This window comes from Strix uralensis, chromosome 10, assembly GCF_047716275.1.
Source record: "Strix uralensis isolate ZFMK-TIS-50842 chromosome 10, bStrUra1, whole genome shotgun sequence".
Lineage (NCBI taxonomy): Eukaryota > Metazoa > Chordata > Aves > Strigiformes > Strigidae > Strix > Strix uralensis.
Genome location: NC_133981.1, coordinates 1,790,395 through 1,810,706, shown reverse-complemented (window position 1 = coordinate 1,810,706; position 20,312 = coordinate 1,790,395). Strand labels below are relative to the sequence as shown.

General features: G+C 53.4%; 1 protein-coding gene across 2 annotated transcripts in view; it reads right to left on the bottom strand.

Annotated features, from left to right (window-relative positions):
* Positions 1-20,312, bottom strand: part of PLXNA1 (plexin A1) — a 129,917-nt gene that overhangs the window by 5,542 nt on the left and 104,063 nt on the right. For both annotated transcript variants that reach the window (XM_074878813.1, XM_074878814.1), the window contains exons 23-31: positions 18,713-18,779; positions 13,315-13,461; positions 12,344-12,503; positions 11,682-11,785; positions 10,876-10,972; positions 10,029-10,219; positions 8,960-9,129; positions 6,534-6,746; positions 2,736-2,886 (exon numbers count right to left, since the gene is read on the bottom strand). In XM_074878813.1, coding sequence (XP_074734914.1) covers positions 2,736-2,886; positions 6,534-6,746; positions 8,960-9,129; positions 10,029-10,219; positions 10,876-10,972; positions 11,682-11,785; positions 12,344-12,503; positions 13,315-13,461; positions 18,713-18,779 — 1,300 coding nt within the window. The remainder of the gene's footprint in view (positions 1-2,735; positions 2,887-6,533; positions 6,747-8,959; positions 9,130-10,028; positions 10,220-10,875; positions 10,973-11,681; positions 11,786-12,343; positions 12,504-13,314; positions 13,462-18,712; positions 18,780-20,312) is intronic.

Genomic DNA, 20,312 nt, shown 5'->3' with positions numbered 1-20,312 from the left:
CTCCCTTTGATTAAGAGCTGCTGCAGCACTGGTGGGTTGTGGAGCGGTGTGCGAGGCGCGGCGTGCAGCGCCGTGCAGCACCCTGCAGCCATGCAGCACCCTCCAGCTGTGCAGCACCCTGCAGCCGTGCAGCACCCTCCACGCTGCCCCACAGCAGCCTCCAGCCACCGACAGGCTCTGGCTTCCCGTCAGAGCTTTTTGGGACAAGACCAGGCGGGTCCCTGTCTGCTGGGGCAGTAAGAGGTGCCCGACAGAGAATCTCTTCCCAAAGGAAAGGGGAAAGCTGCACCTCAACACTGGTGTCAGTTCTCAAGGAGGGGAAAATCCACCAGCAAGAGCCAGGCACGTTCGATTTACCTCCCCTGGCAGGAACAACCCTGGGCTGCAGCCGGACTCGCGAGAGCTCATAGATTCTGCCACAAACCTGCTACTGGGGCTACTCCCCCACCAGCCATCTCCGCAGCCGTTGCGCCACACGCGGAATAAAATAACCACAACACTCAACGCAGGAATCAAAACCCCATGTGCCTGAAAGGTGGCTGAGCTGGAACCAAATGAGACTGGTCTGAGAAGTGGAAGAGGAGCCTATTCCCCCCGCCCGTCTCCTCTGCTGAGGCAGCTGCATATCCTGGGATGCTGAGATGTCGAAAGATTCAGAACCTGCCCCTGCGTTTATTTGCTCCTCTTTTATCTCAGCCTTACAGAAACAATGCAGCCAAAGGAAACCTGCGCCGAGCAGAGAGAGAGACCCAGGTTTGTCACCTGCTGGAAGGAGCCAGGACCACTGATTACTAAGATGCAAGTACCCAAATGAAAATTAATTATGATTTTCATTCACAGCCAATGACAGCATATTATTGCACTGAACAACAGGAAAAATTATTCTCTCCCATTTTGCATCAAAGAGGGTGCAATCGGGCTGCATATAATTGTGCTTAATGAATGAAAACAAACAAAAGGAACAGCTGTGATTTATTAATCCCATTACAAACAATAAAAGAAGTTCCTGAGAGCTGCGAACACACTTGTGATGCTCGGAGAGCAGGCGACAGCAAGACACTCAACAGATGTCAGGCTGCTGTTAGTGGGCAAGAAGAGGACCTGTGCCCCTAAAGAGCAGCTCATTAATGTCACATGATTCCCTCCCTGCTCTCACCCAGGGCTTGGAAGATTTATTTAAGGCTTGGAGGACTTTTAGCCTGGAGGAAGCGAGAACTTGATGATGGCTGAGGGATGATGGCTGTCCCACGGCAGATTTAGATCCTCCAGACTGCTCCTCCTCCACTCCTGTGGTAGCCACAGAGGCGTTTGTTGTACAAACTGTCAAACCCCCAAACCCCTTCACTGCCAACTCATCACAGGGAACTATGGAGGCCTCCTGGATGTGTCACCCCAAGTCGTTTGGGCACTGGCACAGAGGTCCCACCAGCACGGTCATCAGCACACGGCCACCAGTCGCACGGTGACCACCCCGCGGCACCTCCCCAAGCACCAGCGTTTCCTCCCATCCCCCTAGGCAAGCCAGGCCCTCCTCTTCCTCCTCACTCCTGCAAAGCACCTAGCTCTACAAGGATTGTGGCCACCACGCTCCCAGGGCCGACCTTAGACCGAGGTCTGCTACAACCTGCCTGTGGAATCTCTAAATCCACACCTCCAAGAGGCACTGGGAGATGCAGGGTACAACGGGGACCCCGTTTCCTCTCCCTGGGAAGCACGAGACCGGCTCTCCCAGCGCTCTGAGCGAGGAGATGTTCTGGCACTCTGTCACCTAAACAAGCCACCGTTCAAATACAGTCGTCAATCCCCTTTATTGGGGCAATAAAACCCATACTATCATGTTATATGTATAGATCCATATTTTACTGTAGTTACATATTTTTATTGCTTTAATAAAAAGATGCAGGGTGTGGGTTTGAGCAGTGCTTTACGAAGTTAATTTGTATAAATGACAACAGAGGGGTTTTGAACCATTGTCACTGATGTTCACAAAGCACTGAAGAGGCCACCACATCCTCCAGCACCCCCAGGGAGTGGAGCCAGACACCGCCTGTATCATCACAGGGCGCTGGTACCGTCACAGCGCCCAGTCAGTGGTGGCAGATGGGGGAAGAACACTGAGATAACGCCACGAACTCTGCAGTCCCAGGGAGCTCATGTGCCAAATGTGTAGAAAAATAGGTGTTTCCCACATTACTCACGGCAGAAAATACAGGGAATGAAGCACTGCCTACACCAGCACCTGGCTCCACACCTCCCAAACCTTTCCTTCCCCACCAGCCCAAGCACAGACATGGACTACACTGCTCTCCTGCATTTCACGGGGTGTTTTTTTCTATAGGAAAAGGCAGGGGACTATAGAAACGTGGGCAAAGAGCCACAGCTCACAGCCCAGGCTTGACTCCTTGAAAGGAAGTTGCAGAGAGGGGGATGAGTCTCTTGACCCAAGGAACAAACAACAGGACAAGAGGGAATGGCCTCAAGCTGCGCCAGGGCAGGGTCAGACTGGCTCTTAGGAAGTATTTCTTTGCAGAAGGGGTTGTTGGGCGTTGGAATGGGCTGCCCAGGGCAGGGGGGGAGTCCCCATCCCTGGAGGGGTTGAAGAGTCGGGTTGACCCAGCGCTGAGGGATCTGGTGGAGTTGGGAACGGTCAGTGTGAGGTTCATGGTTGGACTGGAGGAGCTTCCAGGTCTTTTCCAACCTGGGTGATTCTGTGACTCCCCGTGGCTGCATCTTACCTCATCCTTGTACTTGGTGATGTAGGAGTAGATCTCGTGCAGCGCACTCATACTGTTGAACTGGCTGAGGTGTAACCGCGACTGCTCCGCCAGGTACGCGCTCATGTCCTGGTCACTGATCGCTGGCATTTTAGCTATATCTGCATAATATCTGTGGGGGAGAGAGAGAAGAGCGGGTCAGAAATAGAGACAGACAGAAGGAGATGGATCCCCAGCATAATGCTTGCTGGGAATGGCCCCTGGAGAGGCAAGGTGAGGAGCAGAGTGACATGTCGCCATCACCCACTGCAACGCCGCTGCTCCCCGAGAGGCCTCTGAGGCTCCGCAGAGCAGTCAGCAGCATTAGCAACACGCTCCCGATGGAGCAGCGCCCAGCCCAGCCCAGCCCAGCGTGCTGGGAACCCAGGAGCTTCTGCTCTGAGGGATTTCCCACCCTCTCCTAAACCACAGGCTTTTCCTCCTTCCCATCCCGTTGGCTTGTTTGGCCACTAAACTGCATCCACCAGAATGCTCCATGCCTGCAGCAACACGTAAGGCTTTGCTACCGTTCTCGTTGCTAAAGCCAGCGATGCCCCTTTGCATTCAACTAAATAACTTGGTGCAAGAACACGAGACAAGTTCACATCCAGCCCTTGCTGTGACACCCGCCTGCATGGTTACACCTTCCTCAGCAACAGGCATCCAACACAGCCTACGACTGCCACTGGCCATGCTCAGAAGTTACCGCTCACCAAAAGGCTACGAGGAGCCTTTGTTTTCAGTGAAAACTGAGGTTCTGCAGACACGTGTGTGAACTCAAAGGATCCTGGGCAGCAGAGGAAGTAGCTGATGTCTTAGGGCACGCCTGGGTCAAACAACTTATATGGTTATATGACATGGTGTAGTTGAGAACTGTCAATGTTAAGCTAAGGGTTGGACTAGGTGATCTTCAAGGTCTTTTCCAACCTAGATGATTCTGTGATTCTGTGTGACTTGGTGCTTTCCTGCCTTCCTGTGCTTCTCTGATGGTTGCTACCAGCAGGATACTACTTCACATTTCCTAGGACACCTTAAGATTTGCAGTCCTATCACATAGCTGCCTCACTGATATGCTCAAGAGATACGGGGAAACCCAGACACAGCTTATATGGCCCAGAACTGTAGTGGAAAAACAGAATATCCAATACAATATTCATCAAACCCCAGGCAGATCAAAGCCACAGCATCCCACTGCAGCAGGAGGGTTACGCCAAGCCTGTCCACAGGCCTCTATTAAAAAAGAAATCCTACCCACAGCAAACGAGCCCTGACCACTCCCACCACCTGGAAAGACAGAGCACCAGTCTCTCCCAGGTTTGCTTTCCTCTTCACGACTCCTCACTCAGTGAAGTTTCTGGTAGAGTGATTAGCATCATTAGCATCATCAGCCGAATGCTGAGATGGAACATGGTTGAAGCACTTGGATGGGAGCAGATGGCAGCAAGACCACTTGAGGAGATGAATACGAGGATCCACTCCATCCCACAGCGCTGAACTCAGCTAGTGAGAAAATACATGGGCAGTTTTTACAAGGAGGCTCATTCACACCCACAAAGTGATGCGAGAGGCTTCCTGGATACTGCCAAGAGAGCAGCGGCCTGAGGGGAGGAGCTCTGACTAAACCAGACATCAAGAGATCTGTTACGCCGCGGGAGAGATCACCCCCCCAGAGTGACGTCTCCTAAAGCTGACATTACTTCTGCCAGTGTTGAGGAGCATTAGGGACAACATGCCCAACTTTCTCAGTTCCAGCCAGCTCTGATTAGCAAAGAAAACCGATAGAGATCCTCCTGGCCACCCTTTAACCCTGTCGGTGAAGGCCCCTGTGGGGAGGCACTCGTGGGAAATGAACGTACGTGGGAGACTGGCTGAAGAAGGAAGCTTTTCTGGCTGCCACAACAAGATGTCCAGCAAACACACAGCAGTTCTAGGTTCCAGGTTTTATCATGACACAAAGGATGGCAGGAAACTACCATTTTCCAATGTAAGTGCGCATGGCTTGTGCGGACCCATATCCCAGTCACACCTACCATTTCCAGAGGACACCACCACAGCCATGACCCTGGCAGCAGTCCCCTGGGTCTCCCCAGGCTCCCCACCTCCCAAGCCCTTCACCGTGTTACTCCTGCCTCAGACTGGCAGGATGCCCTTTTTTTTCAGCTGGTGCCTGAACCATGGCAGCAGACTGCTAGTTCCACTCAGCTGCCCTCGCATCGCTCCCCTCCCGCCTCTGCAAAGCTTTGTGACAATAACAGTGCCAAAAGCCAGAAATGCTGATTACGCTGTAAATCCCCGCGGCAGAGGAACGGTAGGAGACAGAGTCACACCCTGCCCAGGGCAGCTCTGCCCCCTGCTCGGCTGCCTCTGGGACCGCGCCAGTAAATGATGGCAGAACATCTGTCACCGGTGAGATCTCCCACCTCTTCCCCAGGGACACGGCATGTCTGGACCAATGTTTAACTCTGGAACAGTTTTATACCTTTTTTCCTCCAGGCACACACAGAGCTGAATATTTTTGTCATAGAGATGGCAAGGTCAGAGAAATTCACCTTATGAAGTTTGTGATGTTCCTACGGGAGCCCACTCCAAAGACCCCTCCAGCCCCCCACAAAGGACTTTCTCCTATTACAATGCAGCTCATCTCTCATCTCAGCCATCATATTTCAGGGGCACCTTTTCTTCTGATCCAAGCCCTGTCTTCCTCAAGGGAAGAAGCTTGTCTTTGTATCTGCCTGCAAAGCACCAGACATGCCAATGGTGCAACAAAAATAACTGTGTACAAGCGAGTATCCAAAGGATGATTTAGGCTACAGAGTCCCATGTTTGCAAACTAGAGAATATAACGTTTATTGTTGCCTGGACATCTCTCGTTTGGTTCATTCTGTATCCTGTCTAGATGCTGAAAAAGGGAAGGGTCTGCAGTTAAAAAAAAAAAAACAACCACGATCTATAGCACAGCATATCAGCACAAGGGGAAAGTTGCATCAGCAACCTGAAATCTGCCATTTTTTAAGCTTGATCAAGTCCCACTTCACAAGACAGCAACATTTTAACAGTAGCTCTATTTGGAGGGCTTTGGAGGACATCTCCTAGCTTTCTCTCCCAAAAGGATAAAGCTAAACACAGCATTAAGCCTGAGCACATCAATTTGCAATCAGCAGCATTCAAACCCCGAACCTTTAACACTGCATTAATTCAGCAGGACAGAGGGATGTCTCTCCTCAGCTCACAGTGAAGGTGGAGGGTGTCAGAAGGAGTCAGGGGACCTGCTCCTCTCCCTGCTCCTCGGCACAGCGACAGCAGCCCCAGCACTGCCTCAGAGCATGTGCTCTCATCAGGATCCCAGGTGAGATGTACTGATGGATGAGAGATGGGAAATGGGAATTTTCAACCATTTCAGCAAAACCTGCGTGTATTGTTGTGGTAAAAAAAGGCACTTCTCTAGTCCAAGGCTGACTTCTCACCGCTCTTCGAAAGCAATCAAGGGAGGTGTTAGCAATTCCCTAGCACAGACCAAGTTTTTACAACAGAAAACATTGGGCAACCTAAAAGTGGAGGTTGCTTTTAGCACTCCTTAAGCAAGTCATAAACAGCTCTGTCATCATTCCAGGAAACAATCACGAGAAAGCACCATCTCCCAAAAGAGACGACTGCCTTCCACAAGCTTTAGTACAGTCCCTCTTCAGATGGCTGCCAAGAGGAGACCCAAGTCCCCACACCCACCTATGTCCACTGTAAGCCCTCCAGGTGAAGCAAGGAGCTATTGCCAAGTCTACTCACCTTTCTACCCAGCTCTTGTAGTTGGGGATGTCCTTGGCGTACAGTAGTTTGTTGGAAGGAGAGTCTTTTCCTAGCTTGTGCTCAGAAGTTGAGCAGGAGTCCATGAATGTCTGAGCCACCACGGATAGGCAGGCATCAGTAATACTGTTCTTGTGAATGTCGAACACAAACTGGGGGTTCTTAATCACATTCACCCAAAAACGTAGAGGTAGACTGAGGGATGAAGGAAACAGGAGTCAGCACCTGAACTAAGCCCTGCAGGGCAGCTGGCACACCCCCACCCCTCCAGTTGTGGAGAAGGAGCTGCCCGTGACCCAGAATTGGGCAGGCTGCTTTTCCCAGCACCCCAGGTATGCAAACATCTGCCCTCTGCCCACCCCCACATGGCCACAGCTCTCCGTGGAGAATTTCCTCAGCACTGCCAACGTCTCCAAAGGCAAACCAGGGCAGGGCAGATCTGTGGTTTCTCCACGGATCCACTCGTAGGGAAGAGCCCTTGCTGAGCCCACGGGTCAGACCAGGCACGGTCCCTTCTCCCGCATCAATAATCCCTTCGAAGGTGCCATGTGGCATTTCACACATCTCCCGCATTGGAGGAGGGAGTTAACTGGACTCCTAAAGGGACTCATTAGCACATTTAACACCAGAGGAGAATTTAGGCAGCCTCAGATGCTGGAAATAAAGCTCTCAGCTGTAGAGGCAGCAGGTCTCCTGGCCAGCCACCGACTGGATGTTTGCTGCGTACTGACACACGTGCCACACTCCACAGCTCCACTTCCCAGTCCTGCAGCCCCTCTCCTCTCCCAGGAGCATCTCAGGGCCTCCCCCCATCAGAAACTGTCTCTGCTCTGTCATCCCTCAGCACCAACACCCAGCGAATGCTTTTATCTTAGACAAAACACACTTCATTCCCCAGGACTTTCCTAATGAGGGTACCGGGTGCATGTACATATTTCATTTGTGAAGGGAACGGCCTCGAGAAATTAGCTCCACACATCGAATTAGCGCCCAGAGATAAGCACAGGCATTAGTATGCAGGAGCCTGCATGCCCAACCCCTGCGGAGCGGGGCTTTTTTTTCCTCCCTTGCCTTTCGCTCCTTCTTTTAATATAGAAAGCTGAGTTATAAATCAGTTCCAAGCGCTTCCGCGCTCTCACATCTCCATTTAAAAATGTTTCTTTTCCTGCCCTGCTAATTGCCAACAGTTACTGAACTACACAAAAGCAATTTGGCTGCCATTTAACAAATGCCAGACACGGGAATGTACGTACCCGTCTCCAGTAACGGCAAGATCAGAGAGATGAAACCAGTGAGGCAGCAGAAAAGAAAAATGCAGAGGAGGGGCTCCGGAGCAGAAGCCGATGCCTGCTCAAGCCCTGGCCCCAGCATGGCATTTACAGAGGTCTCAACTGTCCTGGTTTTGGGTTGGATAGAGTTAATTTTCTTCCTAGTAGCTGGTACAGTGCTGTGTTTTGGATTTAGGGCAAGAATAATGTTGACAACACAGTGATGTTTTAGTTGTTGCTGAGCAGCACTCACACTAAGTCAACTTTTCAGCTTCTCGTGCTGCCCTGCCGGGGAGGAGGCTGGGGGTGCACAAGGAGCTGGGAGGGGACACAGCCAGGACAGCCGACCCCAACTGCCCAAAGGGATATTCCATAACATTTGGCATCATGCTCAACATATATACTAGGGGGAAAGCTGGCCGGGGGGCTGCTGGTCGGGAAGAGGCTGGGCATCAGTCAGTTGGTAGTGAGCAATTGTTTTTCATTTGCATCACTTGTTTTTCTTGGGTTTTCTCTTTTGTTGTTATTTTCCCTTTCATTACTATTTATTATTATTATTTTTATTTTATTTTACTTTGGTTATTAAACTGTTCTTCTCTCAACCCACAAGTTTTCTTACTTTTACCCTCCCCCATCCCACGGTGTGGGGGGGTGAGCGAGCAGCTGTGCGGTGCTTAGCTGCTGGCTGGGGTTAAACCACGACAGGCAGGATGTCTACATGGCTTTACGCTGACGTTGCTAGGCCACGCTCGTCTGAGTGACAGGAGGGACTCTGGAAACACCTTCAGGACAGCAGAGATGAGAATTGGGGCTGACATCTCTGGAGGAGCCCAGAGGATGGAGAAGCCCAAGGTGAGATGGGAACGGGACCGCTGAGGTCCTCAGCCAACCCCAGCCCTCAGGGCGAGCGTGGTGCCTGGGATTTGGGAATGGAAGGGCTGAGGAAGCATTGCATTCCTGGGATTTTTTCTGCTGCAAGAAGGCATGCAAGGGATTTACCCACAGCCCAGCTACAGAGATATGGGCCTCTCTTGTCCTGGATCATTTCCAGGGACATATTTCTGCTCCCTGTGGGAGGGGTTGGCAGTATCGTTAGCTGTGATATCGTTAGCCCCCCTTCCCACTGCCCCTCTCCATTACCAGTTACTCTTCCAAGTGTGCCTGACATCGTAATCATTGATCTGATGCTTATCAGCTTGTTCATCCAGGAAATCAAACATGTATTTGATGGCAAGGGGCAGCGCGCTCCCACGATGCGCTGTGCTGAAGATGGTCTCAAACAGGTCATCCACGAATTTCTGCAGGGTGCCCTGAGGAGGAGGAAGAGAGAAGGGCCACTCAGCAACACCCAGCGCCAGCAGAGACGAGCCTTTAACTAATGGTTGGCCTTTAAACCAATATCACTTCTATTCCTACCACCTGGAAGAGAAGCACAGTACGGCCTGTGTAACCCTACTGGTTCTCAGTGGTTTATACTGGGAAACAGACACTGCAGTGATATCTCCTGCACTGCATGATCTGGCGTGCTAAGCATACAAATAAACTCCATATAGAGCAAAAAACAAACGCATGTATGTCGTATCATGGTCTTTTTTGGGTGCCATTAAGGTACCCAAGACCTGATGACTGACATTGCTGAACAAGACCTCGTCCCACGAGGCAGGGAGCCAAGGCACAGGGGAGATGGCTGAGCCCAGTCTCTGCAATCCTGAGCCAGTATCTTCAGCACAGCCCTCGGCTCCTCTCCAGGGACATCTCAGACACACAACACCTGCTCGGCACTGGAGAAGGTTTTGTATGTGCTGAGGGAAGGGGAATCCACTGTGATTCCAAATGCCCCAGGTATTTACCCTTCCCACATCACTGATTTTGCAGCTTTAGCCCAAACACCGAAGAGGATGAGGCACCTGCCCCAGGGCATCTCTGCTTCACAGCCCAGCAGCTGTTCAAGGATACAGAGAACAGTAAAAACACCAAAGGGTGCAAAAACCAAATAGGAAAATCCACTCAAGGGATATTCACTGAGGGTTCTGACACACAAAACCATCACTTCCAGCTCAGGAAAGAGACCAAGATAGTAGCTCCTCCTGTGCTGAAGCAGAAGGCTAATAAAAAAACAGTGCTCACGACTTCTGGAGAACCCAAATCACTACCCTTCCCCACTCAGGTGGATACAGCCAGGCGGCAGCTCTGCACCTTCGGGCCATACCTTGGTGGCCAACAGGCGGGTTAGGTAGATTTCGGAGACCATCTTGCTGCCCCGGTCGCCCTCCCGCTGGTCCATGTGGTCGTGGTTTTTCACCAGATGCCAGAGCTTGGTGCCGCTCTCCAGGTCGGGGGTGATCATGGGGGTCCGTGAGCGCAGGCTGTCGGGGCTGCTGGCGGTCCGCAGCATGCTCTCTGCAAGCACCGAGCAGAGGGGGATGCTCGTACCCTGCCCACCACCCCACAGCAGCCCCTGCATCCCCCTTCCCTCCACTGCGGCTTCAGGGCACGTCATGGCCACGAAATGGGAGCTTTGGGATCCAGTCGCCACAGACTGGAAGCTCTGCTGGGACTGTTGACAGCCCGCTGAGCTCTGTGCAAGCCTGGCTGGTGTACAGGGGCCAGAACCATCATGCGAAGGGATTCTGCAGAGGCCTGTCCTGCTCCAGGTGCCAGCATCACAGATGCCTCCTGTGTCAGTCTGAGCTGACCACACTATTCCCTTCCAAACCAAGGCTGAAGAACACTTGCCAGTGTGTTCACTGGAGTCCTCAACTCTGCTCGTTTAAGTGCAAAGTGCCTCTGTGACTATTTTAATTGGATTTCAGGGGAATAAACAAGGGGATCCTCTTAGCAGCAGCCATCTGACACGTCTTTCTCCCCCGAGTCTGACACGTCGCAAAGAGAGATGGCTCTGAGGGCATCTGCTCCCTCTCCAACACCAGAATAAACAGCAGGAGACGGGAGTTTGGGGTTTTTGTTCACATGAGCCACAGTTACAAACACCTGCAAGCGCAGCCCAGCGCTGCCTCCCCTGCCAGCGCAGTGGAGGATCACCCCTACTCGCTCACCGTATCTGCTGAGGGACTTGGTGAAGGTGGAGGAGTTGGAGATGTTGTACGCCGAGTTCTGCTTGGGCACCAGGGCTACCGAGGAGCCGTCCGTCACCTGCGGGCAGAGATGGTGTCAGCAGGGGCACAGGAGGAGCAGCCCCGCAGCAGGGAGAAACCAGCCCAGGAGGGAGGAAGCTACACTGTACCCCATCCCAGGGACACTGTATCCACCTCTGCAACTGCTCTGGGGAAGGGGTCAGAACAGGAACACACCAGAAATCTCGGCATGAAAATGGCAAAGTAAGGTCAGAGCAGGAAACAGCCTCTATGAGTCCTGGAGATGCCCCATTTAGTGCTTCCTTGAACAGAAGGACCATTAACATGGTATCCAGGCAGAAGAGTGACTGCAGACCTCCTGGCCATGCCCCTGCATGAGCAGCACTCTGGAGAGCTGAGCCCTGGCCCTGACAAAGAGGTAATGGGACAAGAGGGAATGGCCTCAAGCTGCGCCAGGGCAGGGTCAGACTGGCTCTTAGGAAGTATTTCTTTGCAGAAGGGGTTGTTGGGCGTTGGAATGGGCTGCCCAGGGCAGGGGGGGAGTCCCCATCCCTGGAGGGGTTGAAGAGTCGGGTTGACCCAGCGCTGAGGGATCTGGTGGAGTTGAGAACGGTCAGTGTGAGGTTCATGGTTGGACTGGAGGATCTTCAAGGGCTTTTCCAACCCAGATGATTCTGTGATTCTGACCAAGTTGAGGAGCAAGAAAAGATGCTCAAGTTCAAAGCAGCTGGTGACTGCTCAGTGGCCTCTCCCACAGCCAGCCTTACCTGGTAGTGAGCCAACGTGTTTAGCCTCTTCCAGTCATTGTCAATCTTTGTGGTGACATCTTCGTCCTGCAGTATGATCCGGGCCATCCTGCCCTGCCGCCACTCTGTCCCCACGGGGAAGAAGGGCTCATGGTTAGGAGGCAATAGTAGCACAAAACCGAGGTGAGAGTAGGAGCAGAGTCTGGGCATCAATAGAAGAGCCCTCCCACCACTTTCTGAACCCTAGGACTGATGACTATCAATATGGTGTTGGGCAAAAGCTGTTTCTAAGTACTCGAGAAAAGACAGCATCGATTTGACTCTGGCGACCGTTTCCTTTGCTCCTCTCCTCTTCATTCTCCTGCCCCTCCTTTAAGAACAGGACTATCAACACTGTTCTCAACTATTGCTGGCCTCCTTGGACCTCAGCCACCTCAAGCCTGCAATCCAGACCACAGCCAGAGCCAAGGAGGCTCCTCTCCTCGTCCTCTCCACTGGCAGGACTCACACTCTCATGCCAGGGGTCCCCAAACACAGTCACTGCCACAAGCACAAATGCTCTGCTCCTGCCACATCCCCTCTCCCATAAGAGATGCGGATTTTCCTGCCTTGAACAGGTTTTTTTGACACTTCTGCAGTCACCTCCCTGCTCCCCACAGGGAAGCGCTTGGCCTCTCTCTTACCCAAGTCCATGTCTCCAGCTTTGGGTCGCTGGGAATAGGGCACCCCCTTGTAGACAGCGTCCAGCAGCTTCTCTTTCACCTGCGTGATGGTGTCACAGTTCAGCACCTTGACAGGGATCTCCGGGGCATTCTCATTCTCAGGGTTCACACAGTTGAGGGTCTGCAGAGCACATTGGGGTAGAAAGACTCAAGTGAGAGCTTGTGACGCGCTGGCTGCAAAGGCAGGTCCAAGGACACGGGGCTGCAGCTGCCTACAAGCCACGTCCTCTCACCTCCTGGGCCACCGAGGTGTTACAGCCACACGGCACATTCCCGCTCCCCCTTTCCCCCCCACCACCCTCAAATCTCCAACTGTTCCCAGAAAGGCAGCACAGTGTCAGCGAAGAAATCCTGGGCCAGCAAATCATGTCAAACTCACCAAAACCTGCCTAGGCTGAGCGATGCCTGGGCACACTCCACTCCACTCCCAACCCCACCCCGGTAGAGATCAGTGGTGAAGAACCAGCTGCAGGCTCAGCCCGGGGACAGGCCTGGCTTATCATTCAGAGATGGCTCCTACGGAGGAACAGGAGTATCCCTCTATCTCCTGCAGCAAACTCAAGGCTCTAACTTTGATCCCCACCTAACATGAGCCACTGGCTGCTCCAGGTAGCATGTGCTCAACAGCATCTCTGGCCCCGTATCTGTCAGGGCCATGGGGTTTGCCGGGAGAAGCGTGGATTCAGTCCGTGTTTGGCTGTCTCAGCTCCATGGCAAGAGCAAACCTCGCCATGCAAAGGACCCGTTTCTGACCACAGCTGAGAGGGACACCACAGAGCAGGGCAAGAGGCACGCCAGGGACACCAGAGAGAAGAACAAGAGACAAACTGCTCTCTGCAAAGTACTTTGGGTGCCTCCAAGATCTCGTTAAACAGCTGGACCTAGCAGTCCTGGCAAGCACCAGTACCACTGAGGCTTTTGATCGCACTAACCAGCATTTTGTAGTCAATCTGCTGCCGGATAAGCTTGTCTTCACTGAGGGAGTAGCGAGCCTCTCCTGTGATGGCGTCGATGGGTCCCTTCTCCATCTGCTGCTTGATGGCACAGTAGAGCATGAAGAGCGGTTCCCCAGCACACTCCTGCAGGATGGGATGGAGGAGAGGGGGAGAGAGGGGTGTGAGAGGGTGCCAGGCACCAGCTTTGCCTTTCAAGAACCACCACCGTGTCAGGAGCCTGCTGTGGCCCTGCAGCATCAAGCCCCACACGTGGCTTTCTGAAGAGTCTCCAGCCCTTGCTCAAGACTGCAAGGAAGGGGGCACATGGTAAAATTCATCCTGTGAAGGAACCCAGTTCTCTCCTTCCAAGCCCACTGGAGGTTGTTCCCTTATCTATCAACCCCTAGGCTCAGCTTCTGAGAGTTTCCAGACACTCCCTGATGAATTATGCTCATTCTACAGGCCAAAAATGAGGTAAAAAGGTTAAATCCAGGGCTAGCGAAGAGCAGGTTGGGTCTGTGGACCTTGTGTATGGGATATAGCCTATCTTTTGAGCTGGCCCAGAGAGAAGCACCCGAGGACTGGAAAGGGCACGCTGCAGTGGGACAGCCTGGGGGCTCTTGTCCAGGTATCACGACGCAGTTCTGGCATCTGCCAGGAGCCCAGTCTCACAGGAGAGAAGGTCAAGAGGTGTTTCTCCCTGTGACAGCTGGACACTGCCAGCCAGAGCCACTGGGAAGTTAAAACAAGAGAGCAACTCACTGACAGCCCTACCCTGAGCCTCCAGCTGATGGAGGGGACCAGGCAATTAAAGAGTTTGCCACCTATGTGTCCCCACTGCCAAATGACATCAGAGGCAGTTTAGCCACCAGCCAGGGCCACATCAGCATCTATCTCATATGTGGAAGGAAGGGAGAGGGAAACTGGATGAGATATTTGCCCCAGAGATGCTGGAACTGCAGCAACCCAGGAACAGCAAAGGTCCCACCAAGCTTGGACCCACCTGGACCCATGAGTTGGTGCAGGGGGGCTGGAAGTGGACACCCCTTTATCACCCAGGGCCCAAACCCCTCCCTCAGCTGAATCCCAATGAGCCCTTCCAGATACAGGCATTAGCCCTAAGGGAGAAAGAAGGGTACAACAGGAGCAGAGAGTAAGTCCCAGCAGATTTTACCCCACAGGCCCTCGCCCCTCCCTCCCGGCCGCCTCACAAATAAATTGTACTTTGGTGCAAAGTGCGGCGGCTCTCCCTGTCACCATATGCTGTTAGCATCTCGTTAGCATCTGCGGTAATTAAAGAGACAGCTGCTAACGAGCAGGAACAGGCATACATCATCCCCAGACCTTCCGACAACACGCCTGTCTTTGAAATTATGTTTCATTTGCAAAGTTGGCTTCATTAAGTCAGCTTGGAAAAGTGAGAGACCCAAGGTGGGTGTTATGCTGCACCTTACCGGCTGCCTGGCAAGAGAGGGGCCCCCACGGCACCCTGAGACCACCCCTCCAGCCACGGTGGAAAGACTTGAGTTGCTTCTTTCAGTTGCTTGTAAAAAAACCCTCATAAAAATTCCAAGTCTGTGGAAGTGGTGTGGATGGAGGATAGCTTGGAGCAGGACCCCTGCTCACATCTGGCACGGCTGCTCCCGTCTCAGCCCACAGATTTCCACTTTCCAGCAAGACACAGTTGCTCCCCTGCACCTGCAGCTCTGCGCCCACCTCTGGGGATCCCCACCAAGAGAGGTGGCACCGTCGGTGGCCCAGCTGCACTCCAGGCATCACAGCATCACCTCCCCTGCTCCTCAGACACCGGTCAGGCTGATGGGGAATAAATCTCTTTCTGGATGCATGGATTAGAGCTGGCCCCATGGCCTCCCTGGAGGGATGGAGGCACCCGTGGTCCTGGGGATGGGTATGCCACTCCTCCAGCACCATGCAGGCTGCTGGGGGCTCCTGCATGCCCCAGAATCCTGGTCTCCTTCTGACCTGTCAGGCACCCTAACGTCAACCAAAACAGTCCCTCTGCCCTGTCCCCCGACTGCGCATCCTCGACTTGTTGCAGCTTGGCTTCCCCACCTGTTCCAAATGTGGGTCACAGAATCATCTGGGTTGGAAAAGCCCTTGAAGATCCTCCAGTCCAACCATGAACCTCACACTGACCGTTCCCAACTCCACCAGATCCCTCAGCGCTGGCTCAACCCGACTCTTCAACCCCTCCAGGAATGGGGACTCCCCCCCTGCCCTGGGCAGCCCATTCCAACAAACCCTTCTGCAAAGAAATACTTCCTAAGAGTCAGTCTGACCCTGCCCTGGCACAGCTTGAGGCCATTCGCCCTTGTCCTCAGGGGGCTTTGTGGGGGCTGTCCGTGAGAGCTGAGGGCGACTGCAAACACCCCCGTGCATGTAAGCATCGGTACGCTGGGAGCAGGCTGAGACGAGCCAGATAACACTCAAACTGTCTTATTGACTAGATCTAGCTCATCAGGCACCTAATATCGTGCATTTTTCAGCACTTGTCTCGATTTATCCCTCTCCCTTTCCCCAGGGTGTCTCATTAAGAGTCTGATAAATGCTACTACAGGGTCCCTGTGAAAGCACCAGCCCTAGCTGGCTCCCCACGCTGCTGGCCCTGGGCGAGGGGGACTTTCTGTCCCTGTCCCCACCCCAGCACATCACGGCCACACTGAGCGCCCAGCCCTGCTCCGGGCAGGTTTGCTGAGAGCCAATTTGGCAGCTGGTCACACATCCTCCTGCCTCATTTACATGCACGATTACTGCGGTTTGGTGCAGTTTCCCTGCTGGTAAACTGTCTCCTGTGATACCTCTCCATCTACTCCACAGGTTTCTCCCACTTTTGATGCCACCTCACCCCTGGGAGGCAGGCAGAAATGGCCCTGCAGGTCTTCTCTGGTGGGACTGGCCCAGCAGAGGCCATGAGCACATCCTCAAGTCTCTTCCAGTCTAATTCAAGTGGAAACAACATCGCTTGGAAACACCAAGTCATGGCATTTCAATCACTGCCCCGGGGAGATGATTCCCAGCGTAACAAATCTCACAGCCAACAGGTTTATGCAGGCCCTCCACATATGTTCCTCCTGTAATGGTGCATCTAGATCAGACTTTCTCTTGCTGCTATCACACAGGGAGTGGAGATGTTGTCCCCTGCCAAAGCCACAGTGTAGCCAAGGACTTTATAAAAAGGCACTGCCCTGGTCCCATCCCCATATCTCCCTCTCCTGCTACTCCTTATCCTCAGACCTGCCCTGTGCTGGCAATGTGCCCAGAAGCTTCTCCAAAGGGCAACAGGGCTGTAAAAGGACAGACAGATGCAGGACAGTGGTGGCACATGAGCTGATCCAAAGCAGCTTCTGAACCAGGTGAACTTGCCCCCATCACCTGCCCACACAGCCCAGCCCTGCCAAGGACAGGCCAAGAGGCCGCACCTCAATGAGTGGGTTCAGTTTTGGGCCCCTCACTCCAAAAAGGCCATTGAATGACTCGAGCGTGTCCAGAGAAGGGCAACAGAGCTGGTGCAGGGTCTGGAGCACAGGTCTGATGGGGAGCAGCTGAGGGAACTGGGGGGGTTTAGTCTGGAGAAGAGGAGGCTGAGGGGAGACCTCATGGCCCTCTACAACTCCCTGAAAGGAGGGTGCAGAGAGGGGGGATGAGTCTCTTGAGCCAAGGAACAAGCACCAGGACAAGAGGGAATGGCCTCAAGCTGCGCCAGGGCAGGGTCAGACTGGCTCTTTGGAAGGATTTCTTTGCAGAAGGGGTTGTTGGGCGTTGGAATGGGCTGCCCAGGGCAGGGGGGGAGTCCCCATTCCTGGAGGGGTTGAAGAGTCGGGTTGAGCCAGCGCTGAGGGATCTGGTGGAGTTGAGAACGGTCAGTGTGAGGTTCATGGTTGGACTGGAGGATCTTCAAGGGCTTTTCCAACCTGGATGATTCTATGCCTCTGTGATTCTAAGGGCATCAAGTCACACACACAAGCACAACGTCCCCAAACACCGCTGTGGGCATTCGAAGCCCATGCACTGCACTTTGCTCAGCCAAAGCACAACTCCGTCCACTTCAAGGAGCCCTGAGCGAGTTTATCCACAGCCAGAGCTACTCCTGCCTGTCCCACTGACCCCACAGAGCCCAAAGAGCCATCTGCCAGTGTCCCACCTGATCCCACCAGGCCCTGCCGCTGCAGGGGCAGAGGGTGGCCCTGCTGAGCAACACCCCGGTTCAAAGAAGTGTTGGGAGGTTTGACATCTCCTCACCAACGGCACAGCCTTCCTCCTCTTTCACCCCTGGAAAGCAACCTTCACCGCACGCTACAGCTAGATTTTTATAGATACAGGCTATCCCTCGACAGAGGCAAAAAGCCAAGTGCATGTAAGTGATATTATAAATCACCTCTCGTTGACGATCACTTGAGTTCTGCACAGACTCCTGCTTGCTCTCATCTCTTGGCTGGAAACGGTTCAAACCCTCTTTATCTTAATGAGGGATGAAATCCCAGAAAAACGGCTGCGTGCCACCCAGTCTCGCTGCACTGACGCCAGGCAGGATCCCAAGAAGCAGCTCTGCTGACTGACAAACCGGCGGCAGGACTGCAGGTGCCGTTCACCCCGCTGGTGTCATCCCGAAGCAGCAGCAGGACAGAACTGGGGGTCCACAGGCTGGAGCCCAACAGCTGCTGGTGTGGCTGTAGCAAGTGGAAGCACCGGTGCTGACAGAACGTTCTCCGTATGGGTTGGATGAACCAGTGGTAGAAACAGCCCTTACACGTGTCCCCAGCTGACAACAGGCCCCACCACAGGGTGTCCATCCCCCCACCACGGCACCTTTGCAGAGAAGCAGAAGTGGAGATGCTGGGGGAATTGATTCCCCTCCACGCAGCCTCAGAGTCAAAGAGATGAAGGAAAAGCAGTGGTGTTACATGAAGAGTGCAGCACATCAAACTACAGCTCAAACGGGAAGAAATATCCTCCCATCAGTCATGTCTACACAAGGACCAGCTTCTGGGGCTTCTTCCTTTCGAGTTACACAGCAAGGAGGGAGGAATTGGGACCACACTGAAGGGATTCAAGACTCAGCTGAGTTGCTTCAGATTTATCCTTTCTCCAGCACCATTTTGAAGATCTCAAACCCACTAAGCGTTAATCAATCCCAGTCTCGATTCCATTTCTCAGTCAGCTCAGTTATTTCCCCAAAAGGAGACCCAGAATCACCAATCATATCCCAGAATCCCGGGATGGGAATGGAGGCCTGGGAAGCGATCTCTGCTCCGGGAGGGAGCAGCAGTGCTCAGGAACACGTCACTCCAGGCTTTGGATACCACGCTGCCTGTCCCTGCAAGGCAGGAACCGCCTCCCTGCCCACACGGGGTTGCCACCCCTTCCCCAAACTCACCTTCAGAAACTTGTACAGCAGAAACGTGAACCAATTCGTCAGCATCTTCTCTGCCACTGACTCCGTTCTGCAGGGAAGGCAGAGAGCAAAGCTGTCAGCAGAGGATATTAAAGGTCTCTGATCTCACCCGTTGCCACCTCAGCCTTGGCCTGTGGCGAAATTATTTTTGGCTTTAAAAGGTCACATCTGGAAAGGCAGGAGCCTTGAAGCAAAGGGGCACGAGCAGACAGCAAATAGTGGAAAGCCTGCCCATTCGCAACGCTGAGCCACAGCAGCCCCCAGGAGAATAAGCAAATTGGTCTCCAGTGTATTTGGAGAACCTGAGAGCGCCGAGCACGACCTCCTCCCACGGGGAGTCTCGCCCAGGGGATGATCAGCTTTCTGCTTCTCCCTGGTTCTGGCTTCTCTCTTCTACTTCAATGAAGTTTGTTTCTTCCATCATGTCCCACTGGAACCAGGCCGCTCCCTCCACAGGAGGATTGTATGAGACACCAAAGCCAGGTAAAACATCCCCAAACCCACCTCAAGCTCCCCAGTTAAAGCACAACCTGAAGGGAAGAGCTGAGGTTGCAAGGCAAAGTCAGATCCTGATCCACGTTCCCACGACAGCAGCACCTCCTCCCACACCACTGCGTGCCTGATGGAGCTGGAAACCCCCCCTCCCCACCGGGGAGCTGCTACTGCCTTCTGCTCCTGCAGTGACCTTGATACTGCTGCTGCCCTGACACCGGCCCACTGCTGCTGGGTAACATGGGACTTTCCTGCAACCCCCAAAGTAGCCCTTGATCTCTACAGTCTCAAAGCCCAGGACCAAAAGGACAATCACCACCAATACTGGAGGGATAAAGAGAGTTTTCCCCAGCCACCTGTGTAAGGTCTGCTCAGAAGAACTGCTGGAGGAGAATACACCTGGTTCTTGGCACTCAGCAGTGGTGACGGTGAAGCTTCAGGAGGCCAGGCTCTGCACCCTTGCTTCTCTCCATGCCCCTGCCCTTGGGCCGGGATCTGGGTGGCTCTCAGGCAGGGATGCAGAGCCACCTGAGGGGGCATCGGTCCACTGGTACGTGGCTTTGGTTAAAGCCACTGATGGATTTGGGTCTGGAGACTTTGATCCCAGTATGGTTTTGGTCAAATTTATCCCCAGTACTAATTCAGCCAAAACCAAGGGGATTAAAGGAGCAAGGAGTAAGAGCAGTGGCTGGAAGCTTAAGCTGTTTTCCATCTACCTTTGGAGCACAGTATGAAGACACTGTGTCAGGCTTGGGACTTAACCCATCCCTGCCTGCATGGCAGAAATCCCAGGTCTCTGTGTGTCTCCTCAGAGTGGGATGGTGACAGGATTTTGGGGTGAACAATGCTGCAACCACCTGCTCCAAACGGAGTTTAAAAACGGAGCCGTGCCTCTCAGCTTTTGGAGATGCAGTTGAAGGAAGCAGCTAAAACTGCCTTGAGAAAACCTAGATATTGCCCCTAGTCTCCTCAAGCATGGTTCAAAGATGCCATCGTGCTCCAAAGCAGCACGGCAGGGGAGGTCCAGGGGAGTCACCCATGTCCGTCTGGGACCATCCCCGTGCTGCAGGCACACAAGAGGGAGAGCAGG